General features: G+C 35.4%; 1 protein-coding gene across 1 annotated transcript; it reads right to left on the reverse strand.

Moving 5' to 3' along the window:
• Positions 1 to 13544: 13544 nt before the first annotated feature.
• Positions 13545 to 23926, reverse strand: sema7a (semaphorin 7A). The gene is made up of 14 exons (XM_059536337.1): positions 23742 to 23926; positions 23410 to 23543; positions 22754 to 22783; positions 22559 to 22654; positions 21465 to 21558; positions 21239 to 21349; positions 19795 to 19937; positions 19013 to 19191; positions 17410 to 17518; positions 15637 to 15832; positions 14823 to 14938; positions 14579 to 14724; positions 14398 to 14453; positions 13545 to 14297 (listed from the first exon to the last, which is right to left on the reverse strand). Exons 1-14 carry the CDS (start codon positions 23860 to 23862, stop codon positions 13927 to 13929), a joined length of 1902 nt encoding a protein of 633 aa, XP_059392320.1. The 5' UTR covers positions 23863 to 23926; the 3' UTR covers positions 13545 to 13926.
• Between the last annotated feature and the right edge of the window lie 461 nt (positions 23927 to 24387).

Below are 24387 nucleotides of genomic sequence, written 5' to 3' on the forward strand. Positions count from 1 at the left end.
CCTGGGACAAATATGGTAATGACAATTTTTTTTTCACGATCTAACGATCTTTAGTTTAATGGTGTAGCTGTTTTGTAGAAACGGGGGAAATTACATCTTTCTCGATGTGTTGCAAACACAGTAGCTATTATCCCACGTTTTTGTGGTTATGTACTAGCTCTGGTAACAACATCTTTGCTTGGCTTTTACTATTTCTAAGCATTTGCCTCTTCCTCCGGTGAAAATGTTGTTGCCGCCAAGTAGACTGGTCATGTCTTCAGCGTGATTATTTACGATAACTACTCCTCGTGATTGTCATTGTCAGGGTACTGCTTACTAAGAGGGAGAGAGAGAGTAGTAAGCCTGTATGTCTCACTATGTTTTGACAAGGAGACAACTCAGAAGTAGTCAATTCAACATATTTGCTCACAGATGCAATACCTTCCCATGGTCCTGTTGGGCCCAGTGCCCAACATCAAACTTTAGTATATTTTTTTAGTCAATAAAAAAAGTCAATATATTGTCGCATTTTAGTTAGATCTATCCCTCCAAGCATCCGTCTCCCCACCAGTGGATTAATGCATTGACCAGTTAGATTTAATGCATTTTAAATTGACTGAGCTGTTACCATAAAGGCTCACTGTGCTGTGTGATGTACATTTATTTTCAACAGTACAAAGGTTTTTTTTTGGTTGTCACTGTTCCCATATGATTATTATTGATCAGTTTGTCCTGACCATAGCAAAATTACTTTCTCTCAAAAGTCCACCTTTTAACTTAAACTTTTATATGTGGCTTCTGTACTGAGTTTATTGTACACATTTTTACATTTTAATTTTACATTATATTTCATTCTTGTGTTTTGTCATTTCAGCAAAGCTGACTTCATTCCTTCAACTTCAAAACAAAAGTGAGCATTTCTAGGTTTGTACGCTTCTATATTCTCCTTCAAATGTAAATAACCTAAGACTCTTAAACTTTTGGGGCCAAGTACCTCATATCATGTCAAAGAATCCAGGGATCACCTGTAAGCGATGACCCTACAGAAGCAACAAAAAAGTAAATGGCAAAAATATGCAAATACTAACACACAAGAGAAAGAATAATTCACGTACATACACCACAGTTTCTGAGAAACAAGAGGAAGGTGAAAGAATTTAAAGCAATGTTTGAATGCAAAATAGACTGAGTTGAACAGATTACATTTATGGCTGTTTAATTGTTTTTATAACAACATACACATAAATCATAACTTGATTTTGAAAGATTTGTAAACCGATGCTCTACGGTTAACAATGATTTTTGATGATTCCTGCTTCTGATGTCTTCTGACCCCGTTCTGCATGATGTCAAGAAAGTCTTCCAGCAGACTGTACTGTATATTACACCGGCAGAGAGGAAATAATTATTGTTATTATATTACAGTTCCTAAACATTTTTATATTTTTCTTTACCACAGAAGCTCTGTCCCGAGACACTCTGGAGCTAGTTGAGACTGATGATTCCCCAATCTTCCACAATGGACTTCACATAGGATGAACTGTTTCCAGTTTCAGCAAAACAGCAAGAATTCATTGATGGATGACTGCACCTTAGAACTCTTCACTAACACTGCCTGCATCACCTGGGCCACAGAGAAAACAATGTTACTGCCTGTACATAGCACAATTAACCTTTAACCTTACAGCTGAATCAATGCAGTAACACTGTTAACTACTATTGACATTGTACCAAATGTTCAAACTGAATATACAGAGGAGAACTGGTCCCCAGTGTTTTTGATTAGTCTGGTTTCTCCAAAGGTTTTTTACTCCATTATCTACATCTTGCAGATTTTTCTTTATTAACCACTGTTGCCTATGGCTTGCTTGCTGTATGTATGAAGACTAAAGCATTTAGCACCAACTATTAAAATAGTGAGGGTTTTTTTGACCATATAGACACAACAGTATGTCTTTCTGTAAAGATTCTTTGAAATGTTATGTATTTCGAAAACTGTATAAATGGCTTACATTGATAGTGTGCATATTGCTTGAACATTTATATGTAAAAAAAAATAAAAATCAGTAGAATTATTATTATGTCCTTTTTATGTACTGTGTTATATGAGTTAAAGTCAATTACAATTGTAATTTCTGTCATCATAATTTAAATAGTGTGATAATTACTGTATGATAGTTTCTTAAATAATAGACAATCAGTAATTACAGTACATTAACTGCCTGTAAGCAAAACCATATATAACAACGTAATTAATTATTACACTTATTACGACCACTGGCATGGCACCAACATACCAAAACTCACTGGTTAAATCTTATGTGCCCTCCAGAAGTTTGCGCTTTGCAAGTGAACGACACCTCGTGGTGCCATCCCAAAGAAGTTCAAAATCATTCTCACTGACCTTTTCCTAGACTGTGCCCAGCTGGTGGAATGACCTTGTGATCTCTTATCACACCGGATCCATGGTGGTCAAGTCAGTCGGCAAGGCAAGCACTTCTTCCTTGTTTCATGGTGGGTAGGTACTATGCTTCAAAACGTAGGTTCTGATTGGCTCCTGTGCGCCAATGAACGCGATCTATCGATCTGGGCTGGATTGCTCTTCCTTCATCCTCCAACTACCCGGATGTCTGTCTCAGTAACTTGAAATTGAATTTGAGAACTGAATCTGAATTGTGAGAAGTGAATGTGAAGATATATAGAGAGTTTATTTTTAAGTGAGGATCAAATTTTATTGGACAAATTTTATTCGGCTACAATTCAGATTCAGTTTTTGAATAAATACAATTTCAAATTATACAATTCAGATTCAGATTTTCAATGCAATGATTCAAATTAAACAATACACTTTCAAATTAGGTTATTCAAATTCAGTTATTCAATGCAATTATTCAAGTTTAGCAATTCAAATTCAGTTTCTAGTGGCACATATTTCAGCCCATAGTACTCCTCTTGTTTTGTGTGAACCCTTGGTATTTCTAACTGACTCGATTCTAATGATCTGAGTGGTCTGTTAGGTTTATATTCAGTGAACATATCTGCAATATATTTCGGTCCTAGGTCATTGAGTGATTTATAAACAAGTAAAAGTACTTTAAAATCAATCCTAAATGTAACTGGTATGCTCAGATTTTCTTGTTCTAGTCAGAATCCTGGCAGTAGTGTTCTGGATGAGCTGCAGCTGTCTAATGGTCTTTTTGGGAAGGCCGGTGAGGAGCCCATTACAAAAGGTCCACCCTGCTGGTGATAAAGGCATGAACAAGTTTCTCCAAGTCTTGACTGGAAACAAAATGTTTTTTTAGATGATAGTATGCTGATTTAGTTACTGCTTTGACATGATTACTGAAACTAAGGTCTGTCTCCAGAATCACACCAAGATTAAGGAGACATGGAAAACATGTGTTGGGGGGCCTCCAGCAACGTGGTTAGGATCCACTGGCTGTGATGTGATCTTTGTTTGCAACTATCTTCGTTTGCAAAATTGAGCAAAAACAGGCCATTTTGTGTATAAAATGTAAGTCACTTATTGGTAACCTTATTGAACTTATATACAATTATTATTAAATTTATCATGCTGATATCTGCAGAAAACAGCACTCTTTGTCTGATATAGAAAAAGTATAACTAAATAAAAAAATGTACAAGTATAAAAAGCATTCAGAATCATTTTGCTTTATGCAATTTAGAATACCTTGAAATAGGGTGACCAAAAGTGCCATTTTCCCAGGACACGTCCTGGTCAGGATTTCTATATTGTCTAAAAAATCCGGGTTGTGGCATTGGTTTCCTGTTTTCATATTTAGGCTGTTTTTCAATACCAAGAACGCAAAGAACAGACTTGCATTCTTGTGGAGATCGGTTTTGCCAAGCTTCCTTGGAAGGACACGAGAACACAGAATACCCTAGATGGGCTGCAACCTCAATAATATAAATATCAGTATTATCTTCACTTCTGAAAACTCCCACTTCCACAGAAATATGGATCAAAATATTGGATTGTCTAGTGTTAGGGTTAAAGAACATGTTGTTTATACGCTGTGTATATAAATGTAATGGCACTGTCTCTGGCACGTCATTGCTTAAATATTGTTTGTATTTTCAAAAGACAAATTACTTGTGTTTTAATTCTCACATCTTTTTTTTTTTTTTTTTTTTTTTTTTTTTTTATTGAAATACATTTGATCAGCTTGTATTTGTCATTTGTAACTCAATACTTTTTGGTGTAATTGTGCCCATCTCTACTAAAGAATCTGTGGCATGCTGTCAGTTTTCCACAGAAAATAAATTTGACTCGTCCACCAAAAACAAATATTCCTTTCGAGTGACTGCAAGTACATAGAATTTAGTAACAAAAGAACTGAACTGTGAAGATCATCAACTACAGAAGTCATTTTTATAGGGAAGTAAACATCTATAAATGTATTCTTAGGGTTTACAGTAATCCTGCATTTAATTTTAGTTTTTGCAGAGTTCCCATAAAAAAGTAAAATATTTGCCTTTTTTTTTTTGCATTTTAACATTTGCATTAGCTAGTGTCAGCAAATAATTTCATATAGAAAAATATGATTATTATTATTAAGACAAGATCATAGGATACGACAGGATTTGATAAAACACTATTATTAATTATAATATGAACATGATTGTGATAATCATTAAGCCTAGTATAAATTCCTAAGTTCAATTTCAGTTCCTCCCTTCAGCCAGCAGAGGTCAATGTCTCCTACACACACACACACACACACACACACATACGCACGCACGCACGCACACACACACACACACACACACACACTGCTATTCACTCCCTCATTTCCATTAATATTGGAGTGACCAAATATGGTCTATGACGCTGAAAACATTTCTTTGAGTCTGACAACAAGATAGTGGCCAAAACTTGTCTTCTTTTCAACAGTTTAATCTTGTATAATTTGAAACATAACAAACTTGTTAAACATGTTTAAATGTATTTTGCTTGTGCAATATAATCCCTAAAAAATAAATACTAATGGGTTTGTCATTTTCCCTACCTAATTTCAAATTAGTTTTAAGTTTCTAAATACATTCTGGGGACAATGAGTATGTATCTACTTTAGATACTTTGTAATAAAAGAATGAAGAAGGGGCCTCAAAAGAGGCCATTGGTTTCTGCAACCAGTTTGGATGAACTTAGTCTGAATCCCGCTCGCTGAGATCTCTGTGTGTTTCACAGCTGTGACGTTCACAGCTGACAGATACTCAACAGCCTGGCTTCTAAATTTATTCCTCAGCAACAATAGCTGGTGTTACTGCTGCAGGACATTGTTGAACAGATGGCGATAAAACCTGTTATCACTTCATTTGACAAACTCCAACGCCCATCCTTCCTGATTCATTTTTTATTGTACCTGAGTACATAAATTATTTTAATTTTCTGCAGGGGCTCATAATCTGGTAAAAAGTGAATAATTATAATAAATATAGAATGAAAATAAATGAAGAGGGTTGCATCAAAATCATGATACAAACACTGCAATTTAATTTAATGCATATTTTGATGCAGAGCATGTTTCAGAGAAGCGTGACACTGTTTATCACTTAGCCGATGTTCCAGTGTTTTCAGCATCTCAGAGCTGAAAACACTAATGCACTATATATATATATATATATATATATATATATATATATATATGCATTTTAGCAGAGGTTTTTATCCACTTAACACTTAAAGGGCATTCGGGCTATACAATTTTTTTTTTTTAACCAGTATGTTTGTTCCCTGGGAATCGAACCCACAACCTTTTGCGCTGCTAACACAATGGAGGAACACACATGTGTGTACATATATAAGTTTGTTAAATTTACAGTTTATGCATAGAACACCAGAAAATACCACTTGAAACACATTTTGTTTATTTATGTTCTTCTAAATATGCATCTTTTTGTATTTATGTCGTAAAATACAAGGTTTTGTGAATATACGATTGTTGGGGAGTGTAACTTAAAAGTCAAAGTCAAAGTCACCTTTATTTATATAGCGCTTTAAACAAAATACATTGCGTCAAAGCAACTGAACAACATTCATTAGGAAAACAGTGTGTCAATAATGCAAAATGATAGTTAAAGGCAGTTCATCATTGAATTCAGTGATGTCATCTCTCTTCAGTTAAATAGTGTCTGTGCATTTATTTGCAATCAAGTCAACGATATCGCTGTAGATGAAGTGACCCCAGCTAAGCAAGCCAGAGGCCGACAGCGGCAAGGAACCGAAACTCCATCGGTGACAGAATGGAGAAAAAAACCTTGGGAGAAACCAGGCTCAGTTGGGGGGCCAGTTCTCCTCTGACCAGACGAAACCAGTAGTTCAATTCAAGGCTGCAGCAAAGTCAGATTGTGCAGAAGAATCATCTGTTTCCTGTGGTCTTGTCCTGGTGCTCCTCTGAGACAAGGTCTTTACAGGGGATCTGTATCTGGGGCTCTAGTTGTCCTGGTCTCCGCTGTCTTTCAGGGCAGTAGAGGTTGTCCTTTCTAGGTGCTGATCCACCATCTGGTCTGGATACGTACTGGATCCAGGTGACTGCAGTGACCCTCTGATCTGGATACAAACTGGATCTGGTGGCTACGGTGACCTTGGAATAAGAGAGAAACAGACAAATATTAGTGTAGATGCCATTCTTCTAATGATGTAGGAAGTACATAGGGTTTTATGTGAAGTGTTCCCGGTTCCGGTTTACCTAATTAATGCAGCCTAAAAATCCATTAACGGATTTGAATATTAAAAGCATATTAGTATGTTATGTGTAAACCAGGTTAAAGAGATGGGTCTTTAATCTAGATTTAAACTGCAAGAGTGTGTCTGCCTCCCGAACAATGTTAGGTAGGTTATTCCAGAGTTTAGGCGCCAAATAGAACGTAGCGGACGTAGAGGATTATAATGTAAAAGGAGATAACTTCAGACACTGAAATGCACAAACGATTGATTTTTTTTCCATCCCATGGATGCTACATGATATTGCTATTCTATTTCAAGCTATAAAAGGCTTTCAAGTGGTCTTCGTGAAGCCTACATAATGCTGTGTGTTCTGATTTCATTTCTGATAATATTCATGAGCAAACCATCGATTTAAAGTGAAGCATAATGTGCACTATAGTGTACAAGTGTTCATCTATGTAATGGCAACATGATGGTATCTGAGAGCTGTAATGCTCACACACTACTTTCAGATGATGGGAGGGTATTAAACTCTAAAGGAGCTCAAGTCAGTTAGCTAATTACAGATGGACAGACGTAAACCTAGGGTGAGAGAAATATGTCACCCTCTGTTTTTAGTTACCCTATTTTGCATGGTGGTTTATTTTAAACCAGTTTCAGCAGCTTTTGATGATTTATGATTTTCCAGTCATTCAAAACGGGTTAATCTTAATGTTTTCCACATACATGACCATTGAGTAGCAGAATTAGAGTTTTATTCATGGCAAAGGCTACTTCTGTAGAAGAGAGTGTGACAACCTAAAACTTTTTGTGTGTAAATTCACTTGAGGTTTAGAATATTTATTTGTTTCCACATTAATTTCACATATCTAGTACAAATATGGTCGTGTGTCATTAATACAGTGTGTACTGTACTTATTTTCAGCCAAGAAAAATTATAATGTGACAACAAGCCGCATATGAACATGCTGTTATGGCTTGTAACATGTGAGGGACATGTTATAACACTACCAAACACATCTATACAGCATAGGCTAGTTAAAAACAATGTGAAAACATATAGGCAAAGAAAACACAGTCAGAAAAATGCAGAGCCACACACACACAAAATAAATACGCCCCCATAAAACCGCTCATTCAGACATGCCCCCACATGTCTACTTCACTGTGTGGAAATATTTCGTAATGCCGACCAAATGTTCATGCAAAGAAAGAAGGCATGGTTTCAGTAACACAGTTAGTGTTGAAGCAGTCATGTCAGGGAGATGCTCTGTGTCTCTGGGAGAAGGAAAAACCCTTTTTTGTCCTTCTGAAAGTAGATGCATTTAGGAATCTTTAAGATTACTTACAACAGAACAGCAACGCATTTTATGGATGACAGTTTAGTGAACCTTAGAGAAGGTAATTCTGACTTTGCTATGACAATCTGGCGCTTCTGAATCAGCTACTGTAAGTATGTTTTGTTATTAGTTTAAGTATTTGCTATTGAATGTTCAAATGTGGCGTTTTGCGTGTCGCGAGTGTGTGTGTGAGTGTGTGTGAGAGAGAGAGAGAAAGATGGTCACACAGTGGAGTCCGTGGCTTGTGTACTGCAAACACATACGAGCTTCATCACTGTGTCTGTCACGTGACTCTGTTCTTCTTTCGGGCTTGAACGGATGCTAAAACTAAGGACATTATCTGGCTTTACATTTATTTTGAAAGATGAAGCTCGCGATTATACCTATAATATTTAAAAAGCAAAAAAGTTTATCAATATTTACTTTTATCAGTGTTTTTCGATAGACGTGATTCAAAAAAACATTGTAACTACAGTAAAAGAGCTTTATAAACAGTATTAGTGGAACCGAAGGTGTCAAAATGAACATGAAACACGTCATCGTTGTCATGCGCTGAATTCGGTCAATCGTGAAACAGCTGTACTCCTACTGTTGCTTTGGAGTAACTGCACTGACTGAGTCAGGCGAATGCTCTCGTCTCGAACTGCTTTGTGTTACTTTGATGCCATACATCACAGTAACGTGGCATCGGACAAAATTTCGAACCAAAATTTACTGCTAATATTTTCAGCCAGTTGTTCAGGAAACATAAACCAGATAGTAAACCACTTTAAAAATATGATGCATAACAGATGAAAAGCTCCACGCCATCATGGTCTCACGTTCAAGGAAAGATTCCAACATCTAATCATTTCACAGGCAAAAAATTCACTTCAAGAATGAAAATAAGGGTGTTGTCCAGCATAAATGGAAAGAGCAATCTATTATTATTTCTCTCTTTATGAAGCATACACTTTATTCAGTCCATAGAGAGACAAATGTATTATCGAAAAATGTCTAAACACAATCTTCCAGCAAAGGGTGAAACAAATCTAATGCGCTTCTCTTGCAATGTGCGACCACCTTTGAACTTATTCTTCTGTATCTTGATAATATTTATGAAATGGAGTGCATGTCAAAACAAATACTTCTTTCTCAAGAGTTGAAATGAAATTCATTAAGCAGCCAGCAGCGAATGAAAATTTTGGGTGACACCAGGGATGGACAATCAGATGTCAGGGGTATCAAGTGCCACCCACGACACCACTCTTGCTCTGCTACTATCTATCTGTACTAAATACTAAAACATTCAGGAGTTGAAGCTGCTGAATGTCCTAAAGAGGTGTAAAATACCAAAACACTGTGGTAATGGTTAATATCAGCAACAAAAATGCTTAAAATTAACTACACAATAGAGCTGACACACACAAAAAACGAATATAGTGACACTACTGTCTAGACATATTTAAAAAAAAAAGTCATGCGAAAATCCCCATTTCAGGTTACATGAAATGAGTCACAGCCACAAGTAATGGTCATGTATATCTATTCCAGAGTGACTTTTTCATGGTTTAAAGACAACCACAATTTTGTGGAAACTCGGAGAAGCATGTAAACACAAGGCACAATGAGTCATGCAATCGCAAAGATTTGGGAGGGCTGTCTTTTCAAAAACTGGTGTGAAAACTTAATTAAACAATACAAATATTGCCAATGAATAATATTTTAAGAGAAGTGTCTTAACCATGTAGTGATTTTTGCTTCGCCAACCTATGGAGGCGGAATAGTGTAGTGATGGGTACTCGCGTCACCAATGACGTTATGATATTTGGATCACGTGTCACTTAAGGTGTGGTTATGAGTTCATCACCTAAGAAAGATTGGTGGGATCTCTAACCTGTAGAACCTCTTTCTGTATCATCACTACAAGGAAGAAGTGTAAAACAGATTTTATTAACAAAAAGCTCTGTTAGTGTCCCTCTTTGGGAAGGTACATTTATCCCTTTCCAATGAAATCTGGAATCCTCTTTGTATTTCCAGGCTGTGATTGGCTGTTTCCATCAGATTGGGGGACATGGTGTGGCCCACCCTTCTTTCCTCCTGTGGAACTTATTTGCATAGTCCAAACACACATTTAGAAAAGTGTCACTAAAGCTTTACCTATGCATTATTCACTTACCAAACCACAACCAGAATACAATTGGCAATGTACTAGCTATTTGGACTTAGTGTAAATATCCACTGCCTTTCTTATTTTAATCTTTCCTCTGCCATGGTACTTTGTTTATCTATTTATTAACTATAATTTTGGACATTTGTAACAGTCTTTAAGGTTTGGAACTCTGTGATTTTTGTTTCACCCACTGCTGTGGCATCCAGAGATCCTCAGGAAATCTTTTGGCGGTCACAGGCCAAAACCTGAGGAATCAGTCTTATGGTGGGTGAAGGGCAGAAACTGTATTTTGACCAATAGGAAATCCTGTCTCCCGGGCTTTGTACCAAAGGTCTTCTTGCTCTCTAAGAGGTGTCTGGCTGTTGTCCTGGCACCTTTATCTGATGGTGTTGGACATTTTGCTTATGTTAGTCTACCAAGATCCAATCAAAATGTAGCAAACCTTTGTCCACTATAGTGTCAGCTATACACCGGGCCCTGGAACGTGCTGTCCACTACAACTAGTAATAGCTCACCTGCTGCAATCATAAACTTTTTTCCCCAAGACTTCTTTAAGAATGTGTACATAGCCCCGCCCACAATGGACACCATTTGTCGAATCAGGCGGCTAGTTTTATGTAGATGCTTCTAATTTAGTACTATTAATGTATATTATTATTTTTATAATTATAATATATATTTTTAAATTCTTATAACAATATGGCAGTTTTTCTTTTACAAAATATTAGTTTTTTTGATTCACATTTTCAGCTAATGGACAACTAGTAAGTCTGCAGGACTTAAAAGATTGGCTCAGTCTTGCTCCACATGTCTAAGGCGCTCCAAAATCAGTGAGAGACCAGATGTTTTTAAAACTGGAGCATTTTGATTGGCTTGAGCTACTGAAAATATTTCTGGATTCCTGGGTCTCACTTACTGATCTATAATAGACATCAGTCTCACTGTGTATATATATGTGCACTGTTTGTACAAGTGTGCTTAGGTGTGTTTGTGCGAAAGGATAACAGAGATGTTCAAGTGCTAGGAAATACATAAGAAATGCACAAAAATAAATATAGTACAGTTTAACAGTGTTACGTTCATGGATTTCTGTTCCCTTATTTGGTCACCTTCCTTTTCTTGTTTTGGTTAATTGATTATTCCCCACCTGTCTCCAGTTCCCTCATTACCTCTTCTGTTCAGTTCTCCCTCATCTGTGATTGTATACTGCTGTATCTGTAACTTAACCTATTGTCTATGTTAAAGCTGTTATTTGTATGTTAACGAGATATTGTATTGCGATCCTCCTCAAGCTCTTTGTCTTTCGTTTAGCATACACCCCTTATTTGTAACAAACAGATCATTTCATATATAAAGGCTTAAAAGTTACATACTGGGAGGCATTTAGGGTATAAACCATTTATCTGTAGGTGAACATGATTCAGAGTGCACAAAAATATTAATCATAAAATATTACTTAAACCACAAAGTGTCCCTTGTATAATATGATAAAGATTTCAATTTTACATTGACTTGAACCAGACTACACTAGAATCCAAGCAGCTGGTTCACAGTTGTGACTCGTTTGTCATGTCCCTCTCCCTCTCAATAATTCATGTTATAGCAAAAAATAAAGAGACCACTGTAAGCAATATGTGGTTTTTGCATATAAAGACAGCTGCAGAAACACATTTGAGTTAACATGTCAAGAATATACATACAATTCCCTTCATTTTCATAACATTCAGTTGTCTACAGCCTATTGCGCTCCTTTTTCCTTCTCTACAAACACAACAGCTTCTGAAATTACTTTATATTTATAGTTGTGAAATACGGAGTTAAAATATAAGATGGGAAATTAAGAGAACTCCTCCAGGAAATGTTTTTGTTACATATTTCAACTGTAAAAGATCCATTGTTTATTTTCCCACAGTCCCACTGATAGCCTTTTTACTTTAAACAATTATGCATTCGTCAAAAGCACTGAAGTTCAATAGTGACCTTCGTGTTTGCCCACCACACCCAGAATTCCTCAAACTTCCTCGGACTTCCTGAACAACTTTACGGATATAACACCCAAATATTTTCTCTTTTATGTTTCTTAATGTAAAAGCTAATTCTTGGACAACTAGCACTATACAGTTTGGGGGAAAGTGCTTAAAACAATACAAAAAAACAGAAAAGAATTACGAAAGCAAGCACTTGCAAACAAGAGTGCCAAACATAATAATTAATAAGCGGACACAATCTCTCAAATAGGGATATGCCGGTATACAATTTTCATGTTATGATTAATTGCTCATATTTTTTCACATTATACAGTATTATCACAGTAATGAAATTTAGTTTCCAGTGATCATAATTCAGTATAACAGGTTAAAAAACTTTTTTCTTATAACAAAAATAACTGAACATTTAAATACAATAAATCAATACAGAAAATATATAAAGTTAAAAGTTTTACACAGATTAAAGTGCAAAAGAAATATAAAGACACACAGGTACCACTTTATAATAAGACCTCATTAGTTAACCTTAGGTAATGGATTAACATTCACAATGAGCAATAACTACATTTGCTACAGAACTTATTAATCTTTGTTAAAAATATATAAGTTTTAGTTCATGTTAGCTCATTAAATAACACAGTTGGAACTTTTGATTTTAACAATATGTTATTAAATATTGGAATACCTCAGATTAATGAATGTTCAGAAGAATTTTTTATTGGCAGTTTGTTAACTAATGAAGGCCTAATGTAGAGTGTGAATGAACAAAGAAACAAAACACTTTCAAACAATATCTAGAGCATGTTGTGGTCAAGATTAAAATGCAAAAAAAGTTTGAAAATAAATAGCCTATTAAGTCTAAATGTTAAAGTATTTGGTGAAACCCAGAGGAACTTTTTTTTTCTAATTCAAATGAAGAGCAGGCTTCTCTTACTAAATGGAAGCAATCTGAATAAAGTCAGCCTTTTCTAGTTATTTATTTTATTAATTCTTATTTTAATTTAAGTGCTTAAATTATAAATATACATTGTGACGAGTGGGGCGGGGCCGAGCGATGTGGGAACACGAGTGAGGCCGGTGGAGTGATTGGGAAATCCGCTACACCTGCGACCCACCACCGGTCTTGAGTCCCACAGAGGAGATGGAAGGATATAAAACTGGAGCGACGACAGTGAAGGACGAGAGAGGACCAGGCTTGGGCTTTTAGTTGTGTTTTTATTTGTGCGCACCAGTCGTCCGTGAGGGGCTGGTGCGCTGTTTTGTGTTTATTTTGTTTTATTAAAATGTTATTGGATTGTCCGCCGGTTCCCGCCTCCTTCTTCCGGATGAATACAAAGGCTTTTATCATTACATACATTTATTTAGTTATTAATAAATAATTATGGTGGTGACCCAGTCTGGCCCCCCCATTTAAAATGCTCTAGACACAACCCTGAACATTGTCTTCGTTTCCCTTTATGAGCTTTTGTTTGTTAAAACAAATCTAAACCCTAAAAATGTCAGAATATTTCCAGTTTCTAAAGATGAAAGTCCATGATGAAAGACTTTGGACCGCAATGTCACTAAACATCAACTAAACAGATGGCAAGCATATAACTGCGAGTTGTCTAGGACGGATGCTATCTTTTACTTCAGTGCTTACTTGCCTATAAACTTCACTTGAGAAGACCAAACACTGGGGGCCTAGCAATGTGTGACTGATGGTTTTAATCAGCTTACAGGTCATCAGAAAAGCTTGAAGATGGAAGCAGTGACTTTTATATAACAACCTTGACCTTAAAGTGAGCGCAGATAAAAGGCACTAGTGACAAATGTGGCCATTAACCAGTTCTGGGCTCTCAGTTTGAAAGCACCATTCTCTATTCTAAATTCAACCGTGTATTCTCTCACAGTTCTGGTGTAATCGAGTTCATGGGATGTACATTTGTAATCGCCATACATGCCATTCGTCATGGCTGGAATGAGGAGGAGATATTCTGACTGGGTCTGCTGACATGGGATGCTCTTTTGATTATGTTCCCATTTGTAAGTGGCATGATTAGAATCGACAGGACAAGAGAGATATATGGGAATACCAGTGTGCACAAAGTGTTGAATCCTTAATGGAGCTGTCAGTGGCTGTTTCACTTCTCTTCTGAATCTTCCCCCTTAAAAGAACATTTGTTAAAGATACATGAGACAGTTTTGTCTTTTGTCTTAAAAATCAAGCAAAAAATTATACACGAAACAACTGGACTGATCTTATACCTGATTTTTGGTGACATACTTTAGTGAGTCCATCAGCAATGTTTTGTATTCCTCCTCTTAAACACAGAAAAATCTATTTTTAAAAAATGCTAGGTTGGACAATACCCAAAAGACAGCATTTTAAAGCCACAATATGTGCAAAAATATATAACATTTATAAACTTAACACATAAAACGCTACCTAGTTTGTGATGTGCAGCCTTGTTCAGTCCAAGCGCAGTATGGATCACGAGAAAGTACACATTCTTCGCAGGAAGCATTGTAATCTTCACATCTCTGCAGGTCTAAGATGGAAATCTGCCCGGGATATCCTACAAACAGCTTCCTCTGCAGATGCAATCAACAGTGGCTGAATGTGCAACACAAACTGTAGACACTTGCAGAAATGTCAAAGTGTTTAATTATTCACAAGGCTGCTGGATTACCTTCTCAGAGTCGAGTTTCATCGAATGTACAGGTGCTGAACCATTGCACAGATGCGTTTCAGAGATGATGAATGCATTGGAGCCATCCTCCAGTATCTTTAAGATTACTCCATTGTCTAAGAAGAACCAAGACATCAAATGGTTGAGTAAGAATAAGGTGTCTGAAAGAGCTAACGAGAGCATTTGCAGAACAATACAAGTGTATGATAGGCACTTAAACTGTTTCCATCAAACAATATTTTGAGCCAGTCAGTTAGTGTATGATGCCAACTGTTTAGAAAACTCTTCAGAATTTCAAAGTAATGTAAAGTATTCCAGCCTATAGCAATATAAAGCCTATAGTATATCTTACTCTAAAGTGATCATATCATTAGAAAACAAATTCATCTTGATCTTTTTAAATAAAATTATCCATTATTGTCTGAAAGTATGATGTTTCAGTTGCATTCAGAACTTAAAACTTCCTCCAGAGTGCAAGACTGGTTTCTGCATATCCTATAACTTTGTTATAAAAGCTTATAAACGTTTCAGCATATGTTGCTGAAACAGCAGCAGTTCAGTAGCTTTTAGCTGAATTGTAAGGGTCAGAAAAAATGGGCAAAATGGTTAAAAATGTACAGTTTTTTTTAAACTAAAGTTTTGAAAACGAATGTAAAACTAATGTAGCTAATGTTATAATCAAACTTAAGTGAGAAAACAAAAGCCGGTAACAAGGGAGGGGTGTCTATTATAAGGAGTATTGTTATTGTCTGGTATGAAGGAAGTCAACAAACAAAAACAGACATTTGAACCAATAGATCACATGCAAGTATACCTGTTGCAAGCAGCAGCACATTGTGCAAGCTGTCATCTGAACCTTGGACTCGGTCAACGGCTATCTTGGTAAAGTTCTTATTACTTGTGAAGAAAGGTGTTTGTTTTTGAATGGGTTGAATCCATCTCTTCATCTCTGGATGGTCTTTAATGATATGAAGAGTAGAAGTCGGAATGGAATTGCTTTGTTTGACACACTGGAAAAGAGGAAGATATATCGTTATAATATTGTTTCAGTCACTATTGTTTGAGGTCACAAGTTACAACACAACACAAATGAGGTTACAACCATCCCATTGTAATCAAGGCCTTGGCAAAAATGAATGCTCATTTCCTGAACGAAAAGAGATTTAAAATAGCTATTGTGAGGAAACAATAGCATTGGTTCACCAACAATGGCTATAATAATAGGCCTGAACAATTCACCTTTGAGTCAAGAGTAAAATGATAGAGGAAGTTGTTGGGCATAAACAATATACAAAAAAAAAACTGAATGAACTGAATAGATTTTTTTATGCAATTTTAATGCAAAAATATAATCCATGTAGGGCTGCCCTCGACTAAACATCTTTCTGGTCGACTAATAGTCTTTCAATTTAAGCATTAGTCGACTAATCACAGTTTATTATTAAACAATTTAAATCATCGTAATAATCCTTTAATTGACTACATAGACTAATAAGCACTCTAGCACATGCATAAAGCCTTCCACAGAGCACCAGCAGAACAAATGATTATGAATGTGTCAGTGAATGGTAAGGAGACTGCATTAACATTTTAATAATTTGATTAACTGGCACTTTCTTTTTTTTTTCGACGACACTTACTCATCATCTCCGTAGTAGTGATGTGCTTGTACACGTTACATACAGATTACATAATCTGAGAATATTTGTTTTCTATTTGAATTGTTTCATTTAGAAGTAGACATTTCACTGTCTGTAGATTTATTTTTAATGTCTGTAAAGCAAAGATATACAGAGTTTCACGCTCAAGTTCACAGAGACCGAGACAGCAGAAAGCACATACTGTTTACTTCCATTATTTTACAAAAGCGCAATGTTTTGTTGTTATTGTAAGTGCACACAAATAAACGTAAAGTCTTTACAGATTTGAAAGATTTATTACTCTTATCTGTATGACAAAAAATTACAGAGTAATTTAAAAGCAAATGAGCGCACCGGGCCTCCATCTTCCTGCAGTGAGCGCGTTTTTCCACTTCCACGCTCCGCACAGACACTTGAATAGCGCGCATTTTTCTAGGTTAAAAGAATAGTTCATCCAAAAATGAAAAATCTGTCATTAATTACTCACCCTCTTGTCGTTGCAAACCCGTAAGACCTTTGTTCATCTTCAGAACGCAAATTAAAATATTTTGATACTCTCCTATAGATAGCAATGTAAGTAACACGATCAACGTCTAGAAACATAGCAAGATCAGTAAAATAATCCATGTGACATCAGGGGTTTAACCGTAATTTTACGAAGCTATGGGAATGATTTTTGTACGCAAAGAAAACAAAACTAATGACTTTATTCAACAATTTGTCTCCTTACCCTAGCGCCATTTTGGAGAGTACTTAGAACTGCTGTTCTGTAGATGCGCCACGCGTAGACACTTCTGGAAACATTATTTTACCACACTGGTCAACCAGTAAGTGTTATAATGGAAAGTAGTATAAAACAAAAAGTGATACGTTTTTTTTCTACCCAAACAAACTGAATATTAGATGAAACAAGATGTTTATTTTGATTATTGTATGTTTTTGCTCACAGTTCCTGGTCTTGGGGTAGGAATTGCCTCAGAATATCCTTTGAAGGAGGAATTCTCAAAAACATCATCAAGCTCTGCCAACGAGTAAATGCACACAGCAGTAGAGTTCCTATAACAACAATAAAAAAATAATGATGAGATAATGTATTTGATTTCTGAGCAATCTGTGGCACCAAAGAAATTGCAAAAACAATATGAAGTTACTAGAGGAGTAAAATTTGTGAACAAACTTAAGCTTAGGGTCCAAAAGTTTAGATACATATATTACATAGTTGTTGATAGCATGCTATGATATAATATTTCTAGCATGATTATATTGTTGCTAGCACATTGCTAACATGTTTTTTCCATGTTGCTACCATGATTAAATGTTACAAGCACGATAAGTATGCTGTTAATGTTGTTATTAATGTTGCTAGCATTGATTAGCACAATTAGCATATTGCTAGTATGTTTCTAACATGATCTAGTATATTGTCAGCATGTTTAAGAATTATTTAACATGTTGTCAGTGTTTTAACATGTTGCTATCATAATTTAACACACTGCTTACATGTTTTAAGATGTTGTTAGCGTGATTTCTCACACTGCATATTTTAGCATGATTTAACCATAAATATACATATTTAGATGCCTCATTAGCAACAGTTTCTATGGGCCGTGAAATGTAAGACATCCGCCATTTTTGGAATGGTCTACGAACCTTTGAGCGCATTGACTGTGAGCGTCTACAACAGCAAGTTATACGCTTGTATATCTTTAAATATTCATTGATTATTATTATGGTGAATGACATCATGTTGACAGTTCCAAGATGGCGGTTGCATCAACGTATCTGGAGCAGTTGAATAGGACATCTATACAAATCTATGAATTTAACGCATTGATAGCATGTTTTAGCACATTGTTAACATCATTAACACTTTGCTAGCTTTATTTGAACATGTTGTTAGCATGTTAACATGACTGACATGTTGTTAACATGTTTTAGCATGTTACCAAGATGATTACCATGTTTTAGGATTTTGCTAACATGATTTAGCATGTTTTAGATTACATTGCTTACATTGTTGAAAATAGCATACTTACGCACTATTCTAAAACATTTTGTAGTATTAATAGTACGAGTAGTGTGTACACACAAAATATTTCAAAAAGAAAAGGTGCACTTTAAATACCAGGATGATGCACTTAAAAAAACAAAAAAACAAAGTGTGCAAAGTTGAACACTGACTTCATGCACTCAACTGTCACAGCTTTAATTATGTAGCGAATGGGGAGGGGTTCTCAAGCTCCAACTGTAAATGACAACATAACCTTATATAATTCATACACTACATGGTTGAGTACATAGTGTATATAAGTAAATAATGTATAAGTGCACAGTCCTATAGTGCGTCATTTGGGACACAGTTGTTGTTAGTGTAATTTAGCACACATTAAGCATGTTTAAGCATTAACATATCAATAACAGTTTAGCACATTGTTAACATGATCCATAATATTATTATCGTATAATTATAATAATTATAAAAAGTAGCAGATTTCTCAAGTCAACCTAATTATTTTCTTTTTAAATGTCAGAAAATAATGCAGTGTTTACCAGCTGCTGGAGAAAAGTGCATACACTCGTGAATCCCTCCAGTCATCAGCATGCTGGATGAAAACGTCCTGTAAGCGGTTGAAATAAAGCGACTCTCTAGGAATCCCGCACACAAGTCGTGCCTTCAGAAAGGAGGTCCAGATGTTCTGGAGCAATTGCTTGGGACCACCCTCGTCGACCTACGAGAGACTGATGTTTTTACAAGTGGACAGTGTTCTGCCATCATCATCCACAAGCTCTGGAAGGTGTCTTCTTCTCATGGCACTTCATACCAAGAACAAAATTTCTGTGACACATGCTTCTGTCCTGCAGTCATGTTTTCTGCTGTAGAAGCTTTTAGCTAAATTTGGTGATAACAGGGGTGCAGACAGAACTGTGATACAGCTTATCGAGTTGGATGCCGGGAAGGCCTGAAAGTGCTAAATTTGAACCTCTACGTGAGTCCTCACATTTCCACCACCTGAATAATTCATGGTAACCAATCTGTGACAATCCAGTAACTTTATAAGATAGATCCATTCATCTTCCTTTAATGTCAAGTCAAGTCACATTTATTTATATAGCACCTTTAACAATATAGATTGTAACAAAGCAACTGAACAGCATTAAATAGGAAAAAAGTGTGTTAATAAAGCAAAAAGCAGTTCATCATTCATGTAGGATTATAAAATCAGTGTTGAAGGTCACTTTTCCACAACAATGGTTCTCTCAGATTTGTTGGGTTCGTGCAGGAAGCCCCACAAAGAGCCAACACATCTTTCATACGTAAGTGAGAAACATACCTTACACACTCTGGCTACTCTAGATATCCAAGGATCAGCTTCTGGACTCGTGTCTGAGTTTTTCTCACGGAATAAGACATATATCTTCTCATTCAATGTGTCATTCTGGCGCTGGGCCAGAAAACTTGAAATAAAAGTGGGTTCTGTGGGGGAATATGAATGAGCCATGAATTATTTCCTTACTCATCACGCATTTCTACTAAGATCACAGAACCTCGAACTTTGTTTTCAAATGAGAAGCCTGACTCATGGGAGAAACAAAGACTAGGCTGTATTTTGATAGCTGCGCTTGGGAGAGGAAAAATGCTTATTGGTCAGCAGCTCAGGAACTTGCTGGCTCATCCCACTCTGTCCATAAACATACTTTACAGTCACTAAAGTGCATACTAAAGAACATTTACTAATTAGAGCATTAGAGGTAAGATGTCGATTAAGCAGAGCAATATCTGGGAGAAAATAAAAAAAATTTTTTTTGTTGTTCTTCTGTTGAACACGAAAGAAGTTACCTTTAAGAATGTTGGTATGCAAACAGTTGCTGACAACCACTGACTACCATAGTATTTTTTCCATACTATGAAAGTCAACGGGAACCTGCAAATGTTTGGTTACCAAAAAATGTTTATTCTTATATTCAGCAGAAGAAAGAAACTCAGTGAATGGTTGTTGAGATTTTGAAGTCCAATAAAGTGCATCCATCCATCATAAAAAGAGCTCCACACTTAAGGCTTACTGAAGTGAATCAATGCATTTGTGTAAGAAAAACATGAATATTTAAAATCTCTAGCTTCCGCTAACTGTCGTACATGTGTTAACGAGAGAGTTGCGTATCAGCGGATGAAGTAGGATGTAGGCATAAGAAGTGGCAACACAGAAGTGCAGAAGAGAGAAAAACAAAACACCAGTCATGTATTAGAAGAACAAATCGTGGATTTGTTAATAAAAATGTTGGGAGGATTTCAATATAAGCCAAGAAGAGACTGGTTTCCCTTTGCTGCAAGCAAAACTTGGTTCTCAGGAGATTAGCATATTTTCACTGGAGTTTACGCTACGTGTAGTACATCTGCTGGAATGTCACTCTCTCGCGAATGCATGTACAACAGTTAGTGGAAGCTAGAGATTACGGTTTATAAAGTTTTAAATATGAATATTATTCTTACATCGCTTCACTTCAGAAGGCCAAGTCCCTCGATCCGTGTGGAGCACTTTTTTATGATGGATGGATGCACTTTATTTTGCTTCATAATCTTAACAGCCATTCACTGCCTTTATAAAGAATTTGGAAGAGCCAGGACATTTTTTTTTATATAACTCTGATTGTATTTGTCTGAAAGAAGAACGTCATCTACACCGAGGATTTTTTATATAAAAAATAAGTATTCATTTATATTAAATTAAATAAGTTTTCTTCTAGTAATTTTAGTGAAAATTGTGTGATTCAACCAACCTGAGACCCATTGATCATACATCCATACGCTGGTTCGTTTTCCACCTTTTCTGCGAAACTGCAGCAGGGTTCCATCGCTGTATAAAGGAGCTGCTGCATAGAGATCTCCATCTGTACAGAACCAAAGAAAGCCTTGGCGTTACGCTAAATAAGCAACTACAATCCTCCAGCTTATTCACAAAGCCTAAGCAGATCAAAACATCAAGCTGCTTGTGCTCCCACATACCTGCAAGTAGGGACAAGGAGTTTTGTGAACCTGTATGAGGTGAGATTCCCGTGCCATCTACATCCTCTGTGGAATTATTGCTTTTTCTGGAGAACTTCAGGAAAGAGATTTTATTAGCGATCAGAAATATTTCAGAAAGCCATTTGAACATTTATTCATTTGAATGATATGAATTCTAGATAATATAGATTTTAGACTATAATGCATTTACAGGCATCAAGAGTTAAATTTTTTGACAAACTGAAACAGATTTTTTGCTATCAAGAATTTGTATATCTGAGTAATTCTGCAATTGTTTATATCAAGACTTCCTGTTTTACTATAGGAAATGTAATAACTGATATCAAAAAAGGCATTTTGATACAACTGAAAATCTTAAAACGTTAACTGAAAACTGAAAAGTTCATATACAAAATTCTTATCCTGGGAATGATTAAAAGTAAAATTGGCTTGCCATCCAGTGTAAACTAGTAAGTCATTGATTCTCATTCACATATTTCTGCATATATATGTGAATCGTCACACATATATGATTATTAGTCACTGTTTTCAGTAAATTTTATTCTAAACTCTAAAACAATTTTACAATATGAGACCACACATCTGCAAAAATGCTGTATTGAATTTTCTCAGGTGCTTTACCCATATTTTGAATTTTGCATTGCATTTTTTGTGTTGTATTAAAAGAAATGTTTGTAAACTTAACAAATAATCATGGCATGAGATAGTCATGGCAGAATAGTACCAGGAACTTTTCAGTTGTAGTGTTTGTTTTTTACAGTGTGCATATGCTTCTGTTGTCAGTCTGGTGGCGGTTTTGCATGTGCACATAAATTCATAAATTGTATGAAATTTATTGCAAAATTAGACATTTTGTGAGCAATAAAAAAAAATGCATATGAAGTTATGTCATTCACGATTATACAAGCAATTTAAAACTAAAAAATAAAATAGAGAACTACACTTCTTCTTTCTCTTAGCATTCTTTTAATAAAAAAAGTAAACCACAAGGCAAAATTTAGAAGAAGTTCTGCAATTCTAAATATGTAGCAGAGACCATGCCAAAAATGTTGATCTGCATATTTATGTCTTACCAGTTTCCAACACCATGGCTGTTCTCCATTTGTTCCACATACAAATATGTAGTTTTCAAATCTTTCAATTACTGTCACTACATTTTCACAGGAGCCCTGTGTAGTTGAAGCAACATCCGTAAGACTGTTAAACTATAAAACTCAATTTATAATTTATTTTTTCTCTCTCTTTTTCAACAGAATGATACAACTCACCTCACCACATCTTGGATTCAGAGTAAAGTTCTAAAGAAAATAAAGACATTTTATAAAAATATAAATATTTTATTATGATCTTAGTCACAAAACCTACTAAAAAAAATCTCAAAATTGATGCTAAAGTATTTTACATTCAAGGGATGACACAATTATGTACCTAAATGTGTTTAAAGCAACCATGGGGATTATTTTTTTCACTAATCAATCACATAATTAACATTTAAATTATTTATTGCAACCGTAGCAATAGATTGGATTTGTTGTTTGTGGAAATAAATCTTTCATGAACACCAGATACAGGCGCTTTTCATTCGTTGGCACATTAAATATAGACACAGCTGTCTGTGTGAGTCATTGCCGGTTACCAAAATCTATCCATAATATATAATTTAACATAGGCTACACTTACTGATTAAAACCACTGCCAAAAGTCCAAACTGTAAATTAAATCAGGGTTAGAATATCCCTTTGGTCAATGTTGAGTTACTTCTCCAACTTATGATATTCAAACTTGCTTTATAGTTCAACTTTATTTTTATAATAAAAATATTCTATATAAATGTATAATTTATTGTAAATGTACAATTATTTAAACAAAATGTCTACAGTATGTCACATCTCATTTACATATTAATGACCAGTTTAGTAATTACCTCCACAATCTTACGACTGTCTACATCAAAATGTAGAATATGATTTATTCCTCCAACAATCAGACTTTTTGATCCTTCCTGATGGAATATGACTGTACGACTATAATTTCTGTTGAATAAAAGAGGAGCATCATCTGGGGGAAAAAATAAACAAATATGGTAGTTATGTTCTCTAGTAAAATATAACAGGTTTAGATATCGTCTCAGTTGATTATTTATGACAATTAAATTCTACTGTATAAATGCATTTCTGAAAAAAATACGTGGGACAATGACTAGTGTAAATAATTAGTGTGATTACAGAGGAAAGATTTAAGGTTATTTTATCTTACCTTGTTTTAGAGTTAATCTGGGATTATAAGAGCAAAACACACAATGAAAGCCATAGACAAGCAAAAGATTCGCCAAATTTCCCTTGATCTGGACAGAGAAATATTGCCGTTTTAGTATCATTGTCCTCCTACACAATCTATCCGCTCTGAATAATACGTCCACATCTCATCTCCAACCGTTTCGAAAGGAGTCTTGACTCATGTATGCAGACGAAAACGCCACGTTACTGCCCCCTTGGTCCAGTAAAAACTGTAACATTGTAAATACAATTGAAAATAATTTGATATTAAATAATGATTTATAATGTTAAAATATGCAATATAAAGCATTTAATATATTACATATAAAATGTAAAAATAAAATATTTTCTATTTAAAAATTTTAAAGTACAATTAATCGAATCCTTGAATGTTCCACATTATTACGTCAGTCTTCACAGTGTATGATCCTTCTAATAATTCGAATGTGCTAGACTCTAGTCTAGACTACCGTGTGGTTATTTTCACCGTTGATAATTTGCACGTGCATTGCGCGTTTACGTGTAGTTTAAACTTAACACACAAAATACAGTAATTTATATTTTCAAAAGGTGACTTTAGTGCGTCTTAAAATCGTAAATTTAAGTCCGATTTTTGTGGATATTTA

This window comes from Carassius carassius, chromosome 43, assembly GCF_963082965.1.
Source record: "Carassius carassius chromosome 43, fCarCar2.1, whole genome shotgun sequence".
NCBI lineage: Eukaryota > Metazoa > Chordata > Actinopteri > Cypriniformes > Cyprinidae > Carassius > Carassius carassius.

Excerpts from the sequence above, each read along its gene's own strand:
- sema7a (XM_059536337.1), bottom strand. The coding sequence starts at position 23,862 with ATGATACTAAAACGGCAATATTTCTCTGTCCAGATCAAGGGAAATTTG. Across the intron at positions 23,544-23,741 it reads CAGATTAACTCTAAAACAAG|ATGATGCTCCTCTTTTATTC; the intron begins GTAAGATAAAAT and ends TTTTTCCCCCAG. Across the intron at positions 22,655-22,753 it reads TGAATCCAAGATGTGGTGAG|GGCTCCTGTGAAAATGTAGT; the intron begins GTGAGTTGTATC and ends TCAACTACACAG.